The sequence below is a fragment of the Varanus komodoensis genome, unplaced genomic scaffold, assembly GCF_004798865.1.
Source record: "Varanus komodoensis strain SLA01 unplaced genomic scaffold, ASM479886v1 scaffold27, whole genome shotgun sequence".
NCBI lineage: Eukaryota > Metazoa > Chordata > Lepidosauria > Squamata > Varanidae > Varanus > Varanus komodoensis.
Genome location: NW_025335701.1, coordinates 6789561 through 6807233, shown reverse-complemented (window position 1 = coordinate 6807233; position 17673 = coordinate 6789561). Strand labels below are relative to the sequence as shown.

General features: G+C 51.6%; 1 protein-coding gene across 6 annotated transcripts in view; it reads right to left on the bottom strand.

Annotated features, from left to right (window-relative positions):
- Positions 1–17673, bottom strand: part of BCO1 (beta-carotene oxygenase 1) — a 37630-nt gene that overhangs the window by 8004 nt on the left and 11953 nt on the right. For 4 of the 6 annotated variants that reach the window (XM_044434157.1, XM_044434158.1, XM_044434159.1 and 1 more), the window contains exons 5-10: positions 17242–17389; positions 16561–16787; positions 15106–15363; positions 12595–12700; positions 11325–11419; positions 8833–8944 (exon numbers count right to left, since the gene is read on the bottom strand). In XM_044434157.1, the coding sequence (XP_044290092.1) occupies positions 8833–8944; positions 11325–11419; positions 12595–12700; positions 15106–15363; positions 16561–16787; positions 17242–17389 (946 nt within the window). Of the gene's footprint in view, positions 1–8832; positions 8945–11324; positions 11420–12193; positions 12367–12594; positions 12701–15105; positions 15364–16560; positions 16788–17241; positions 17390–17673 lie in introns of those variants that run through there. The other 2 variants (XM_044434163.1, XM_044434162.1) reach the window with 2 other exon arrangements.

Below are 17673 nucleotides of genomic sequence, written 5' to 3'. Positions count from 1 at the left end.
GGAGAGTAGGACAGAACTCTTGACCTCATATGCTCTGGCACTGTTACCCTTGAAGCTGCCACATGTGTTAGAACATCTGCTCAGGGGCTGCCTAAGCGCATGTGCAGCCATATGCATGCAGACTTCCCAGGGGGCCGGGGACATTCTGACACCGAGGTCCCCAATGACGTGGAGAGCCTGGGAGCACACGCCTTTCTGGCACTCTGCCCACTGTATGGGTGGCAACACCCAACATTTGGGGGCAGAACAGCGGGGTCCCACCCTCTCCTTGATGCACTGGATCCACGCCTGGGGAGGGATTAACAGGAAGGCCATTTCACTGAGCACACTTAGGTTGCAAGGTGGAGCAGCCCGGTCCAAGCCCGAACCAGCGAGTCCAGAGAGCAGCACAAGTCGCCACAGGCGCAGTTACCCTCGGGGTGCAGGACTCGGTCACGGGGTATCCATCCAGGGAGCAGTGGAGTCCAGAGAAGCACCATTCCATGTGCCGAGCAAGGTGTTGCTGCAGCAGCAACCGAAGGCTTGCAAGAGGAAACCTCTGGAGCAGCCTTCCCAACCTGGTGGCCTTCAGGGCATTTGAACCACAACTCCCAGAATTCCCCTCCAGCAGGGCCACTGACTGGGAATTCTGGGTGTTGCGCTCCAAACATGTTTGGAAGGCAGAAGTGTGGGGAACCTGCACCCAGGAAGCAGGTGCAACACATCAGAATCTCCCGAGAGAAGTTCTTGGCAGAAGAGCCCCCTGACACCTGTCCCTCCTTCTGATCCTGCCCCCAACCAGAGGGCGCCAGGTAGCCTTGTCAACCACCCCTCGGGTCTGACGGTGCTGCTGCTCAATGCCAGGTCGATCAATAATAAATCTTCCCTCATCCATGACTTGATTGTGGATGAGGGGGCCGACCTGGCTTGCATAACGGAGACCTGGGCGGGAGAGGGAGGGGATGTTGCCCTCTCCCAGTTGTGCCCGCCCGGGTATCTGGTTCAACACTGTTCACGCCCAGAAGGGAGGGGAGGGGGAGTCGCGTTGGTTTACAGAGCCTCCATCTCTCTCACGGGTCTTCCGGTCCCTTTGAGACCAGGGCTGGAGTGCCTCTACTTGGTGTTGGGCGAACGAGACAGATTGGGGATTCTATTGGTGTACCGTGCACCTTTCTGCCCAGCAGTCTCCCTATCTGAGCTGACAGAGACCGTCTCGGACCTGGTGTTGAGGACCCCCAGGATGTTGGTCCTGGGGGATTTCAATCTCCATGCCGAGTCTGGACTGACCGGGGCGGCTCAGGACTTCATGGCCTCTATGATGGCCATGGGCCTGTCTCAACACGTCACTGGCCCTACCCATGAACGTGGACACACTCTGGACCTGGTATTCACGACGGGGCAGGTAGAGGATGACCTGAGGGTGAAGAACTTATGTTTGACTCCCCTGTCATGGTCAGATCACCTCCTGGTGAGGTTTGTGCTCGAGAGCGGCCTCTCCCTCTATAAGAGTGCAGACCCGGTTGTATGGGCCCGCCCCCGGAGCCGGATGGATCCGGATGGATTCCTGGGGGCCCTGGGGGAATTTCCGGCTGACAAGACTGGTGCTTCTGTCGAGGCTCTGGTCGAACTGTGGAACGGAGAGATGACCAGGGCTGTGGACACAATCGCTCCTAAGCGTCCTCTCCCACCGGGCAGAGTCCGCTCTTCCCCTTGGTATACACCTGAATTACGGGCGATGAAGCGAGTTGGGAGACGGCTAGAGCGTAGGTGGAGGAAATCACGGGATGAATCTGACCGAACACACTTGAGAGCCCACTATCGGGCCTATGCTGTGGCGGTGAAGGCGGCGAAAAAGAAGTTTTTTTCCGCTTCCATTGCCTCCTCACAATGCCGTCCAGCGGAGCTTTTTCGAGTGGTGCAAGGCCTGGTTCGCCTGGGTCCTAAGGAAGATCCGATGCCACCCTCAAAGGCCCGCTGTGACGACTTTGCCAGGCATTTCAGGGAGAAAATCGCTCAGATTCGTCACGAGCTGGACTCCACTAATGAATCAGAGGTCTCTGAGGAGTCGCCAATGCCACCGTCTGGTCCAAAATTACTGGAGGAATTTCAATTATTGCGGCCCAATGATGTGGACAAGGTGCTTGGAAGAGTACGTCCCACCACGTGCCTATTGGATCCTTGCCCGTCTTGGTTAATAAATAACTCCAAGCACGGGATTGGGACCTGGATTTTGGAAGTGGTTAACGCTTCTCTGAGGGAGGGTCGAGTGCCTGCCCCTTTAAAGGAGGCGGTAATACGACCGGTCCTGAAGAAAGCGTCACTGGATCCAGAGATGGCCACTAACTATAGACCTGTGGCCAACATCCCGTTTCTGGGCAAGGTGCTGGAGCGAGTGGTGGCGGGACAACTCCAAGCACTCTTGGAGGAAACTGATTATCTGGATCCTTTTCAGTCCGGCTTCAGACCCGGGTACAGTACTGAATCTGCCTTGGTCGCCCTGTACGACGACCTGTGCAGGGAGAAGGACAGGGGGAGTACATCCCTGTTGGTTCTTCTGGACCTCTCGGCGGCTTTCGATACCATCGACCATGGTATCCTTCTGGATAGACTTGCGGGATTGGGGGTTGGAGGCACTGCTTTGCAGTGGTTCCGCTCCTATCTCGACGGTCGATTCCAGAAGGTAGTGCTGGGGGACCATGTCTCTACGTCATGGCAGCTATGCCATGGGGTACCACAGGGCTCCATTCTATCCCCTCTGCTATTTAACATCTATATGAAACCGCTGGGAGAGGTCATCAGGAGGTGTGGGCTGCGGAATCATCAATACGCTGATGATACCCAGCTTTACCTCTCATTCTCCACTAATCCAGGTGAGGCAGTGGCTGTGCTGAACCGGTGCTTGGCCGAGGTAAGGGAATGGATGAGGGCCAATAAACTGAAACTCAACCCAGACAAGACGGAGGTCCTGTTGGTTGGCGGATCGGGTTTCGGAGAGGGTGGATTTGACCTGGTCCTGAATGGTGCAACACTCCCTCTTAGGGATAAGGTCCGCAGCTTAGGTGTACTCCTCGACCCGGAGCTTTCTTTGGAAGCTCAGGTGACAGCGGTAGCGAGGAATGCCTTCCTTCAGCTTCGGCTGATTAATCAGCTGCGCCCCTACCTGGAATACGACTGCCTGGCGACGGTGACACACGCGCTGGTGACTTCCCGCCTAGACTTCTGTAACGCGCTTTACGTGGGGCTTCCCCTGAAGACAGTCCGAACACTTCAATTGGTGCAAAATAGAGCTGCCAGGTTGCTGACGGGGACGGGGCGTTATGCTCACATGACTCCAGTCCTCCATCAGCTTCACTGGCTTCCCATTGAAGCCCGGGCCCAATTCAAGGTGTTGATTATGACCTACAAAGCCCTAAACGGCTTGGGTCCTGGCTACCTGCACGAGCGCTTACGTCCGTATATGCCCGACCGCCCTTTGAGATCTGCGGGAGAGTCCCTTCTCCGAGAACCCTCCATGAAAGAAATTAGGAGAGTAAGTACCCGGAGGAGGGCTTTCTCTGCGGTGGCGCCCAACCTATGGAATTCACTCCCCAAAGAGGTCCGCCTGGCACCGTCGTTACTGGTTTTTCGGCGCCAGGTAAAGACCTTTTTATTTAAACATCATTTCAATTGTTAAAACATATGATCTGGCCTGGGCAACTTCTTCTTCCTTCTCTTTCTCCTCCTATATTTTTATTTTATACTGATAATTTTAATTTTGTATTTGTAAATCAATGTATTTTTTGTATTTTTATATTTAATGGTAATTTATTATGTACTATTGTATTTCAATGTATTTTATCATGTTGTAAGCCGCCCCGAGGTTTCGGCAAGGGGCGGCATAGAAATGTTATAATAATAATAATAATAATAAAAATCCTGAGAAGTCCTTTGTTTGGCAGGAACCGCCCCATGCACCTGAACATTCCTTCCCTTAGGGGTCCTGATGACCTGCCTCTGGAGACAACTCTGCCTCCAGGGGCTATGCGGTCGCTCCGCTTCTCTCTCAGAGGCAGAGTTCCCCACTTCTTGCAGGAGTGGGATGACGGCCTTCTGCCGTCGGATTCGGTGGAACAATCGTCAGATCCGACAGTGCTGGTGGATCGAAAAAGGAAGCAACATCGACCCCAGCGGATTCAAAGGCTCTGAATGCAGCAGATTCGAGGGCAGCATTCGAACCACTTGAAGTTGCCGTAGGTACAGATGTAGCAAAATTAACTGTAGGATTTGCCACGCTGTTAGTTTCAACGACAGTATATCTGGATGGCGAAGTGCACCGTCCTGCTGGGTTATGAGGTACGGAAGCAGTGGAAGATGAAGGTACTCCCTGTGAGAGATGTCGAGCAGTGTGGCAAACCAAGGTTGGTGTGGCCAGCAAGGGGTAATCAGTATCCCTGTGGCCCGATCGTATACAATCTTCGCTATGACTCTCATCACAAGAGGAATCGGCGGGAAGGCGTAAAAATTTAGGTTGTTCCATGGGATCATGAAGGCGTCCCCTAGGGATTTGCACCCTATCCCCGCTCTCGAACAGAAAGTCTCGCACACCTTGTTCTGTTGGGTGGCGAACAAGTCCACTTCGGGAAACCCCCAGCGATGGAAAAGATCATCGCGTGTCTTAGGATCTAGTTCCCATTCGTGAGAGGTAAGTATGCGCCTGCTGAGAAGGCCCGCTGTCACATTGTCCGTACCGGCCAGATGGACTGCCACTAGTGTAATGTCTCTCAGAATGCACCAGTCCCAGATCTGCATAGAAAGTCTGGCCAGGGTCGGAGATTTCGTCCCACCTTGTTTGTTCAGATAAAAGACGGTGGCTATGTTGTCCGACATTATCTGAACGACCTGATGTTGAAGAACATCCTCGAAAGAGCGTAGGGCTTTGAATACCGCCAAGAGCTCCAGGAAGTTGATATGATTCATGGATTCTTGATGAGCCCACGTGCCCTGGGTATACAGGCCGGAGCATACCGCTCCCCACCCCAGAAGAGACGCGTCGGTACCGAGGGTTATCGATGGGCATCGGTGCCTGAAGGGGATCCCAACAGTCAAATTGACCGGGACCGACCACCACAGGAGAGAGTGGAGCACCGAGGATGGAACTTGGAGCAACTTCAACAGTGGATCTCTCTGTGGATGGAACATTTTGTTGAGAAATAGCTGCAAAGGATGAAGTCGAAGTCTGGCGTGTGGTACCACAGCAACGGAGGAAGCCATATGACCTAGAAGCCTCTGGATGGACTTCGCTGGAACCGTCCCGTCTCGTCACATTCGATGGATGTGGCAAGCGAGAGTCAGTTGTCTGTCCTGAGGGAGGAAGGCCTTTTCCAACGTCGAATCCAAGTGGGCTCTGATGAATGTAAGCTTCTGTACCAGAAGAAGAGAAGATTTCTCAGTATTAATGAATAGGCCCGGATTGTCCAATAAGGCACAGGTAATACGAATGGAAGTGAGGAGTGCTTCCCTAGACATGGAGACCAGGAGCCAGTCATCAAGGTAAGGATAAACTTGTATGCCTTGGAGGCGTAGGAAAACGCAGACAGGGGCCATGCATTTAGTGAACACTCTCAGAGCAGTGGCCAAACCGAAGGGTAGAACCATAAATTCGTACAAATCGGAAGCAACAGCAAAGCGAAGGAAACGCCTAGAATTGGGATGGATCACAATATGGAAATAGGCATCCTTCAAGTCCAATGAGGCGAACCAGTCCTCTTTCCTTAGCAGTGGCAAACTATTTTGGAGGGTGGTCATTCGAAACTTTTTCGTCCGGATAAATCGATTTAGATTACGTAAGTCCAAAATCGGACGTAAGCCACCATCTCGCTTGGGGACCGTAAAATATCTGGAGTAGAATCCGTGAAGTCCATCATGTTGAGTTATTTGACAAATCGCTCCTTTACGAAGAAGTTGTTGTATTTCATCGAGCAGTACCGGCGAGCACGATGTAAACCGGATCGGACTCGATGGGGGAACGATGTCGAATTCTATCCGATGGCCATGCTGTATGATGGACAATACCCACCGGTCAGATGTAGTGGACTCCCAAATGGGGAGTCGGCTTCGCAGCCGGTCCCCAGATGAGAGGGGGATGGGTAAAGGACAGGTTAGAGGAATGGTTTGCCTGTCCTGTCAACACTGCCTCCTGTTGTCATATCGGCGGCGGCCCTGCTGGTAGCGTTGTTGGGGCTGTCGGCGGCGGCGGCGTTGTTGCTGCTGCCTGTGCTGAGGCTGTTGCCTGGATTGGAAAGGTTGTCTGTAGGGCGGACGGGTCCATGCCCACTTACACCTCGGTTGCGACTGGAGCTCCATCCGTCGGGCCATCATGCGGGATTCATGGAGTTTTTTGAGTTTATGATCCGTCTTGGAATGGAAAAGCCCGGACCCGTCAAAGGGCATTTCCTCAATTCGGCGCTTAGTCTCTTCCGGGAAGTTGGCGCTCCTCAGCCATGCATGCCTACGGAGAGAGACAGCACCGACCAAGACTCTTGAGTTGGTGTCCACATGGTGCCTGGCTGTGGACAACTGCTGAACAGCGACCTGCATTGCCTCTTTTATTAGCACCTTGGCCAGGTCGCCCTGGTGGTCCGGGAGGGCCGAGACGATGTTGTGGAGGCGTTGCATTATAAAGTACTGGTACCTCGCCAACGTCGCCTTTTAGTTCGAAATACACAGCCCCAGGCCTGAAGCTGCGTAGACTCTCCTGGCCAGGGAGTCGATCTTATGGCCCTCCTTATTCCGCGAAGCGGTGTGGCCTCTTGCCTCTCTACCCTGGGAGGACTCCACCACGACCGAGTTTGGCTTGGGATGGCAGAGGAGGAATGGGATGTCCTCCTCCCGAACCCAGTACATGGATTCGTACCTCTGCGAAGTGGGTTGAGGGTGAGAAGGCAAGTCCCAGGGTTGCGTCATCGCCTGCCGTAGGATGGTAATCAAAGGCAGGACGATCGAGGTGGACTGTTCCCCGTGGACGACGTCATAAAATTTGTCTGTCGAGGGTCCCGGACGCCGGACAGCGTCGATATCCAGGGATTGGACAAGCCGGGACATCAGCTCCGCAAAGGAGACATGGGACTCGCCTGGTGACGCAGGGCCCTGGGAGGTCACAGCGACGTCGGGAGAGGTGGAATCGACGTCTGAGTCGTCCGAGTCCACGCCATAGTACAGGGGAGCTGAAGAGGAGGACTCCACCAGCGAGATGGACCGGCTACTCTCATCCCAAGGAATCGGGGACACGCGCCTCGGGTTCAACGACAGTGGGTGGTCGTGGGAGGGTGGTGGGGACCGATCCCTCGATGTGGGATAGCACCCGGTAGAGCATGGCTCGCCCCAAGATGGCCAGTAGGAGCGATGCCATTCCTTGGATCGCTGCTCCCTCGAGCGGCTCCTATGGACGGGGATATGACCACATCCGCCTCCGTCGTGGTCATGGGCATAGGCGTGGGAGACCTAGCCCTGGGGGGAGAGTCTTGAATTTCCCCATCAGAAATCGACCCCCGCTGAAGAGTTGGCAGCGGCTCGGTGGGAAGGTCGGCCACACGTCGAGGGGACCCTTGGGGGGTAACCCTCATAGCTGCCTGGAGTACCGGCTCGGGTGGGGTCGGTACGGTAGCTGCCGCTGGTACCGAGGCGACAGTCGAACCTGAGTCACGGTGCCGTGGGCGCTCCGGGTCCTTCGACTTCTGGGTCGGTTTAGGAGGCTTCTCTTTCCTGGCCTTCTTTGCTGATTTCTCGGTATCAGCATGTTTGCGCTTCTCACGCTTCTTTTTCGGAGAAGCGGGTGGAGCCCTCATGGTAGACGTGCCTTCGTCCAAAGGGCGTGAGGGCGGGACCGCTGTGGTAGGGCCAGGCTTCGGAGCGACGAATGGGTCGGACTGCATGAGAGCCCAATCCCACAGGAGCCTCCTGAGGCGGTTCTCACGGTTTTTCCTGGCCTGCTTTAGAGAAGGCCAGGCAGTGAGAGCACTTGTCGGTCCTATGCCCCTCCCGCAGGCAGAGGAGGCATAAGTCGTGCGGGTCAGATGGAGACATCTTCGACCCGCATTCCGCGCATTTGCGGAAAGCCGCTTGCCGCGCCATCGCAAGAAATGGGAAAAAAGAAGACAGTGCAGAGGGTAAGAATATATTTTTGGTGTTTTTTTTTTTTAATAGAAGATCGAAAGAAAGGTAGAACGATGGAACTACAGAACAAGAACTATAGAGACAACGAGAACTAACAGGGATATAATAACTGGGAGAATAATAGAGAAGAGTACTATACGAGTAACAGTCAGAGCGATAGTCGAAAGCGGCATGAGGCACAGCGAACGGCGGTCGCAAAGCCTGAACAAAATGGTGGACGCTCCGCTCTTCATAGGCCATGGGGGAGGGGGAGCGGAGCTTTCCCGCCAAAAACCGTTAGCTTGTACTCTTCCGGCCAAAGGTACTGTGCAGGCGCAGCACCCATATGTGTGATGCACAGAGGCCACGACGAAGAAGTACAGAGAAGGGCAACAAAAGTGATCCATGGACTGGAGCAGATCCCGTTAGGAACGGTGCAACAACTGGGATTTTTTAACTTAGGAAAAAAGGCAAATAAGGGGAGCGATGGAAATAAAAATACGTGTGGTGTGGAGAAAGGGGAGAGAGACAGTTTTCTCTCTTCTCCCATAGCATTAGAAGCCGAGGTCATGCAATGAAGCAGACTGCTGGGAGATTCAGGATTAATAAAGGAAGGACTTCGTCGCACAACACATAAACTATGGCATTTACTACCACGGGAGGTTATTATTAATGGAACGCCACCCGCCTCCTCCCTGTTATTAGAACACTGAGGGTTCCTACCATCGTCTTCTTCTTTGGCGTTCGGGCAAGGAACAAAGACGGGTTCGGATGGCCAGCAATGCTCCTCCTCCCAGTAAGAAGACTTCTTTGTCAGGGTGTCAAATTTAATTATCTAGATGAGCAAAGAAGTGGGGGAGAATTCACTTCAGTTTTGTGCTAATTTTAAAATGAAAATCCTTATCCATCCATCCATCCATCCATCCATCCATCCATCGCTTTTCTAACTCATCCACTGCTGATGTCTCGGGATGGCTTACAATGGAAGAACAAATAAAATGAAACGAAACACAGTGTTCAGCACCTGAATATGATAAAACCCAAGTTAAAACCAACTAAACATTAAGATAATGGGAAAATAAAAAGGGTTTTGCCTGGTGCCAAAAAGAATAAAGGATTGGTGCCGGGCAAACCTCTCTGGGGAGCATATTCCCCAGTTGGGCACCACCACAGAGAAGGCCCTCCTCTGGGTAGCCACACTCCTGATCTCCTTCAAGGAGGGCTCCCGGAGCAGGGCCTCCGCCTCAGCTCTCAAGGGGCGGGAGGGCACACAGGGAAGGCGGCCCTCCTTCAGGTCTCCTGCTCTGCTGCCTCGGAGAGCGAGGCCCACATCACTGACTTGGCAGGGACCATTTGGCTACAGGCAAGCCGTAGCCACGACGGGAACGTGGATGAGGAACAAGAACCGCTGCTGACAAGGGCGGCCACGTCCTGACACCACCGAGGCACCTTCTTGAAGTCCATGAGAAAGTGATCGTAATGTCAGGGCCCCGCTGGATCAGACCAAAGGTCCCGCTAAACCAGCTTCCTGTTCACACCGTGCCCAACCAGTTGCCCACAGGATCCCACTAGCAAGCCACGACTGGAGGAGCGCCTCCCTGCCCACGGTCCCCAGCAGCCGGTGCGCGGTCTCCAATGCCAGAAGCAGCACAGTGCCATCAGGACCAGTAACCATGGATAACCTTCTCCTGCCTGAGGGACCTGCACTGATCCAGGCAGGCACGCTTTTACCTACCTACTACAGCCTGGTCCTTCAGCGGGAATGAGGGGGCAGGAAGCTGCACTGCCGGGGGGGGGGGGCACCGAGGAATGGGGAAACGGAGGTGCAGCTTGCGGCCGTTTCAGTGCACACAGCTAAACAGGAGGTGGGGACTGGGGTGGGCGCTGTCCCGAGAACTTTACCAAAAGGCACGCCCTGTGAAGCAAGTCAGAAGGGCTGTTGCATGGGCTGCCTGAGCTCTTAAGCCAGCTCTCTGGGACGCAGCGCGGGGGCACATGAAGTGGACCCCGCACGCCGCACTGGCCAAAGGGTGGTCCTGCACCACCTGGCAGAGCAAAGGGCCACTGACTGATTGATTATGGCCACCAAGACTTGCAAAACGGAACTGGCAAAGGGTGGCCCTGCACCACCTGGCAAAGTGAAGGGCCATTAATTGATTGACTGATTAATAGCTTTTGTATGCCGTCCTATTATACAAGATCTCAGCTTCAGGATTAGCATCAAGCTGCATTTCAGAATGTCCTACATGAGATCTTGTGGCCAAGATACACCACAAAATCCCATCCAGTGAGACTCCCTGTGCAATTGTGAGTGATCTTTCTTCTTGCTTCCTCTCTGCACCCCTTTCCTTAACACCGCCCCCCCGCCCCCGGTGGCTTTTGTCTCACTTCTGCTTCCCGCAACCCATTATAGCATTAGCACAGCACAGGAGCATGTTAAATAAACAAACAAGAGAACAGAAGCCAGAATGGAAAACGGGAGGTTAAGGGCTGGATTATGTAAACAGGAGCAAGTTGGATTCCTAGTGGTTTATATGGAGTTCCATGGAACCAAGATAAAATGCTAAAATAAGTAGAGCAGCCAGGCCTTGGGCTCAAAGCCCAGTGCCCCCAAATGACCACTTGGAGTGGAATGCGATCCATCAGGACAGTAGAAAAAGCTCCGTCTTATTCCTGTGGTAATGACTTAAGTGAGCTTACAATGCTCAACTGCCCGAGGGTGTTTGTGTACTCAGGTTTGGCAATTATTCAGCATATGAGGAACGTAAAACAGTGGAAAAGCATGGAGCAGTGGCTAAAAGGTAGGGTCAAGAGAAATGTTGATTGCATGCTTCACAACTGAACGAATACACAAATCCATCTTAAGGTCTCCATCCCTTGGCCAAGCCCGTTCAGTCCAAGAACTATTGCAAGGCAGATTTCAGAAGACTGGGACCTCAATGTCCAGATATCCCATCGGCGTGACCAGTGGTCAGGAGAGCTGGGAGTCACAGTTCAAGCTAACTGGAAATGTACTTTCCCCCTAACCCTGGTCTGCACCCACCCCATTGTCTAATGGGCTAAACAGGACATTTAAAGGGGACATTAGATTTAAACTGAGTTCCTTCGCATATGATCATAGTTTCAGATAATGTAACTGGTATAAATCAGCACAATATGGAGTGCTACTACACAACACCGTGTTACAAGAGGACATACGTCTTGAAATATGGTACCTGGGTGGAAACTGGGCCCCAATTAACATTTACAGCAAAGATGTATCTGTACTTTTTGCCATTGTAATCGTAGTTGATGCGAGGGAATTCAATTCCTGCAGATGAAGTTGGACAATTCGCACTCATAAATGGAAAGAAGAAAACAGAGTCACAGTTGAAGGTACATAAAAGAGACCTGCAGTGAACACTAATACTGAAAAACTGTCTGCTGAACCCCTCTGAAGGGAATGGGAGCCTGTCAGCTTTTGCAGCTGTGCTCACATCTGGAGTCTGCCATCCAGATTCCAACCAAGCCTGACCCTGCTTAGCTTCCAGGATCAGGCAGGATTGCGCACTTCAGGCTCTATGGAAGCCTGTCATCGAAGCAATACAATGAAAGCAGGGAAGGTTCCAAGAGAATTTGTGACAGCCAAGAGATCATGTGGCAATGCTTTCCCCCAGTTGTTTCACTTCATTGCAGAAGGCCTGCATGTATAAACACATCCCCCCCCCGACTGCACAATTCCCTGGAATAGGGGGTGACCCCCCCCCAGAATAAACCCAGGTGGCCTTATCCCACACCCCGCAAATAAGTTATTATATGGTGGTATCCTGACTTTTGTGCAAAGTCTGCAGGACTTATCCCCTGCCCCGTTTTATAAAAAGGTTAAACTGCCTTTAAGGCTTAGTTACTGGCAGAAAGAGTGTTCAGCTAAAGGGCGTTGGGCCCTGCCATCCCACGCAGATGGCTGCCCAGCTTCCAGTGTGTGACAGCCCCCCACCCCTCCAGGCAGCTGGTCCCACTGTTGCATTGCCCTGACGCTGAGGAAGCTTTTCCTGATATCTAGCCTGAATTCATTTTTTTGCAGCTTCAGCTGATTATTCTGTGTCCTACACTCTGGTATCAGCCAGAAGAGATCTTGACCTTCCTCTTCACGACAGTCATTCAGGTACTTCTAAAGTGATATCATGTTCCCCCTCAGTCTTCTCTTCTCAAGGCTGAACATGCCCAGCACACAGGTTGAAAAAGGTTCTGCACCTCTGGCCAAGATGAAAGTCCATTCTAAGGATAAACACACCTGCTAACAGGTTGGTGTTATGCTCATGAGACCCAATTTTCCTGCTTTTGCTGGGACACCCCCAAACATGCTTCCCCACCCCCAAATGGCATACCTGGGTAAGGCAAGATCTGTAAGCTATATTATACCCGCAGATCTGTGAGCCGAGAATGTAGCGTTTCAAGAAAACACAACATATGCTCACCCCAGCCACCCAGGTAACGGCCTCTCACCTTCACACAGTACTTCAGGCTGACAGTAGATACTACCATCTTTTTCCTTCACTGCTGTTGCCGTGGTTGATGGGAGTCGGACCAAATTGGTGCCTATTTCTGCATCCTGAAATACATACCAGGAACACATGCTGCGTTTCAGAGGAACATTTTTCCAATGCCAAATGAACATTTCAAAGGTAGACTTCTTTGTGCCGAGGTTCATTTCACATTGAACGATCTTGTGGATTAAGCTGCCATTAGGTGTTGGAGAAGAGCCCACATTTGGAATGCGATGTCTGCTTCTGTCTAAGTTCAAACAGGATGAATTTGTGGTGTGCAAAGTGGCCTCTATGGCTCGCCTGGAGTGATCTAGAGTGGGCCACTCAGCCAAAACATACTAATTCCGTCTAATTTCAGGTCTAAGAGGAAGAACCCCCCTGCCCATTTTACATTCTGTTGCTAAATGCAAAAGAGATGGCAGTTGCTAGATGCTGGAGTTGTGATGCAAATGCTTTGGTTAAGCTAATCTCAAGGCCAAGTGTCTCCACTTGACAAGCCCATCGATCGGTCCACCGCCCAAGTGCCACAGAATGAGGAATCTTCAAGAACCCATCTTTGGACCGAAGAGGAGCAATGCACACAGAATCATCCAGATTAAAGCGCAGAATTCATGTTTGGAATCTACACCCAGCCGGTGAGGGACCAGAGAGATGTACTCCACTGGTAAAGGAGGTTCAGGGTCTTTTTCTTCTGTACAGGTGCTAGAGCACAGGTGTCCCAGAATATGAGGGTGGGCCTGAACCAGGCACCAGGGGAATGGTACCCCAGAGACCATGCGTATTCCAAAGGAGCAGGCTGGCAGCTCAAGCCAGAGTTGTAAATAGCTGGGCTTTGCTTTTCTGTGCTCTCTATCGTTCTCCACTGAATTGCCACTTCAAACTGCTAACTGCTTTGTGCCTTGAGACTGATTATTCCTGTTATCCATTCCATGCCTTTTTCTCTGAATCCTTGATAAACCTTCAAAAGCTTCACTCTGTTTCCACTGAAATCCAGACTGTTGCTTTGGGCTGGAAGCAGGAGAAGCTGGCAAAGGGAGTGACATACTCTTGGTCATGCAGACACTGACTTCAAGGTCAGACTGCATGAAACAAGCTGAGCCGACCCTGTAAACTGAGGGCCACGCTCTGCGAAGGACACAAGAGAGCTGCAAAGAAGCCTGGCGCGAGAGTCCCCCTTGCCCAAATGTCTCAGGGGGATCCAGAAGGGTCTGGTGACTGAGCAAAATACCCAACTACCAAATTGGCACCCACAACCACGATGCCCAGAAGTTCCAGTGCGCCACACAGACAGGAAAACAACTGAACTGATCCCGTGGAGAGATAATTCCATGATGATTCAAAGAGAGTTAAGCACTTGTAGGTCCCATTTATTTCTAACAGGTTGTTCCAGCTTTATTTTAAAACCACAATTGCTGACTTAAGCATTCTGAAGCAGGTAAGGCGCTAATTAGCTATTTCCTCAACATCCATCCAGGTGGCTTGTATTCTGAGATGCATATGAGGATGTTGGCCTTGCAGCCGATGCAGCTCATGCCATTCTTCCTCATGAAACGCACAAGGGGGGCACAGTCCCAACTCTCCCATTCCAGGTCAAGGTGCATCCCAGCCGTGTTCCTGCTGTGGCACGGCTGGTGCTGGTGCGAAGTCCAAGGCACAAACAGGCGCATGCGCATAGGAGCCTCCCTCCCACACACAGGAAGGCAGGTCACGCGCAACACTGAGCAGGGGCCCGGGAAGTGCAGTCCGGCTGTGCAGCCCACACATCAGAGGTGGGCTGGGTGAGAGGCTGTGACCGGCCACCAGCGCGCTCCATGACTGAGCAGGGACTAGAACTCGGGTTGCCCGGGCCCCATTCTTAACCACGACACCACCCTGGCTCTCCAGGCTGCGATGCATCCACCGTCTTTGGGAGTCCCATCAGCAGAACAGAAAGGCTCTCGCTAATGGGGGCACCGAATTCCTGAACAGCAGCTACTGGGCAGCAGCAAAGTATTATCACATGCCATTTATGCCCCGCTTTTCTTCCTCTTGTGAGGCACCCATGGCAGCTCACACAGGCCTCCTCCTCCTCTTTTTGTCCCCACAAAACAACCCTGTGAGGTAGGCCGAGCTGAGAGTGTGTCACTGGCCCAAGGACACCCAGTTGGCTCCATGGCCAGGCAGCGACTAGAACCCAGATCTCCTGGGTCCCCAGGCCAGCAGTCTCACTACCAGGCCATAGGTGAAATGCTCCTCACCTGTCGGAGGAAAAAATGGAAGCCACGGGAGGAAGGCGGAATGACCTGCTGGGTGGGCATGTCTGGCTGGCTGAACTCATCAACGAGAGCAAGGACCTTCCCTTGCAGAATCCCTCAGAAACCCCCTAGAAAACACGCAACGTCTGCACCGCCTGGGCAGAGCTTGTCCACACGCAACCGCTGCTTTCGCCGTCCTGACTCAGGTCCAACCAACGGCTCACGCTTAGAGTTACCTTGTCGTACTGCAGGGGAAGCACAAACCGCTTGCAGACTGGTATGCAAGAGAGCTTCACGTTGTTATCAAAGTGACCTTCCAAGTTCTTTAAGTAGAACATTTGGTGCAAGCTTCCATCTGCATAGGTGATGACGTCAAAGACCATGTGGTCCTCTTCCTCATAAGCATTTACATGGTGAAAGACGATCATGGCATCTGCGCAGAACTTGGCAGACACCTCTTTCTTGGTCCTTTTGTCAATGAGATGGATCCATGTCTGGAAAATGGCAAAGCCACCCTTGGTTAAGACTGCTGATGAATGAACTGCACTGTTTTAATTGTTGTTAAAATGCTGTTTACTATGTTGTGAGCTGTGCAGAGAACCTATGGCTAACGGAGAGGTATACAAGCCAAACAAACATTACATGAAGTTTCACAAACAAATCACAGCAGTAGCGGCAGCTGATGATTTTTAAGCACCAAATGCAGACTGGAATAGGCTAGTCACTCTGTGGACGAAGTTCAAAAGGAGTGGGGCAACCCGGAGAGACCCTTGTCCCTCGCACCCACCAGCCTAGTAAGTCTTGTGTAGGGGGGCCTGCAAGAGTAGGGCATCTGACACTGACCTTAATGGTTGGGCAAGTCAATGGCTGGGTCAAAATGATCCTTCAGAAAATGTTTCCAAGGCATTTAGGGATAGAAGAAAAAAAACCAGACAAGCAAAAACCAGACAGCACACTGACTTGGGCCAGGGGAGAACAGAATGGCAACGTAAACAACAGAGACCAGGAACAACAGGATCTGGGCACCCCACACCCACCATTGTTTTACTTCTGGCATTCTGCACCAGTTACACTTCCTGGGTTGTTTTTAGGGTAATTCCATGGAGGGTGCTTTGCTAATCTGGATGCAACCACATCCCCAGGGCTGTTTTGCCCTATTTCCCCCTTTACGTGTTGGGCAGTGTGACTAATTCCTCATCCCTTTTGCTATTGTGTTGTACACACAATTGTGTAATTGCATTGAAATAAGGACTGCAAACATTAGTATTAGCTCTTACACACACACACCCTCTACCTACTATCACCTAAGGATGGGATTTTCTCCGCATAGCAAGTTGGTTCAACTGCTGGGCAAGAAGGTTCATAGAGAAGGCATGTTTGCCCCCATCTACAGCTCTTCCCGTCCTGCTTCTCTCTTTCTCTCTCTTCTTTCTTTTTATCAGGACAGAATGACACAGAAGCATTCAGACTGAGCAAGATCTGGGGCAGGGAAGAAGAAAGTGGCTGGTCAACTCTTTGCTTCCCACCTGCTGATCTGCTCCAAATCATGCTCCCCAAAATAGCAGAAAAGAAATGTTTGTGCACAAGTGCCTCTGAAGGTCATATTATACACAAGAGCCATATGTTTATTTTAACACACACTTAATAGGCAGAATGTTAATAATCGCGTTACTCAGCAAGAGAGACGATACCTTGTCATCCTTGTTGAAGGCAATGCAAGAGGCCCAGTTCACCCCGCGAATGTAGGCAGTTGCCATCTTGAGTATGTCCAGTTTGAAGGGCTGCTCTAGGAATAGGATGTAATTTTCCGAAATCCCAAAGCTGTGGTAATAGCTGGGGTGAAAAAGGGACCGGGAAGGGATGGTACAAATCACTTCCAAACATTTCCAGCCCGCCTTCTTTTTATTCTTCTCATTTGCTAAATTAAAACACACACAGAAAAGAGCTTGCATTGCAATTTCCTAGATAATTTGGACACTTCAAAGTTCTGAATTATCCACTGACTGTGTAGCCTCATGGCAACTGATGGAATTAAGTTAGAGCCAGCCCTCCCTAACTGGGTACCCTCCAGATGCTTTGGACTGCAGCTTCTAGCATTCCTGACCATTGGTTGCACTGGCTAAGGCTGATGGGAACTGCAGTCCAAAACATCCGGAATGCATGAGGTTGGGGAAGGTGAATGTGTCCCTTTGGTTAAGCCTGTTTTTAAGAACTTTGAATAGCAACCGCATGAAGGTAGGCAGGGGAAGAAAGGGGATCGGGATGAGATTGTGATGCGGGAGCTTTTTACTCCTTTGCTGTGACCTCAGCCCCTTCTTGAAAGCATCCCATCCTACTTCAGCTCATAAATTCGAACTAAACATGACTCCTACCTGGTGCTGAAGGGGGGATCTTAAAGAAAACATATTTGGTCTTCCCCTTATCCACAATAGATGTGCCTATATTGAAAATATTTCCAGCACTGTCGTAATGAGGGTGAGCTGTTACCAGATTGATGGCCATGTACTTTTTGTAGTCAACCTACAAAGGAAAACACAGAAGAAAGCAAGGAAGGATGACGGGGAACGTGCAGACCTTAATTCAGATCCTGGGGAGTATGGGAGCCCTTGTTGCAAGAAATCTCTTGACAGCTTTATCAAGGAAACTAACAGGCTGGGAAAGATGCTAAAAAGGGAGAACCAAAATAATCAAGGGACTCTGACAGCTCCCTTTCGAGGAAAGGAGCTTCAAAAGGAGAAGGGGACGGCCGAGGATGAGGTGGCTGGATGGGGTCACTGAGGCAGTTGGTGTGAGCTTGGGTGGAC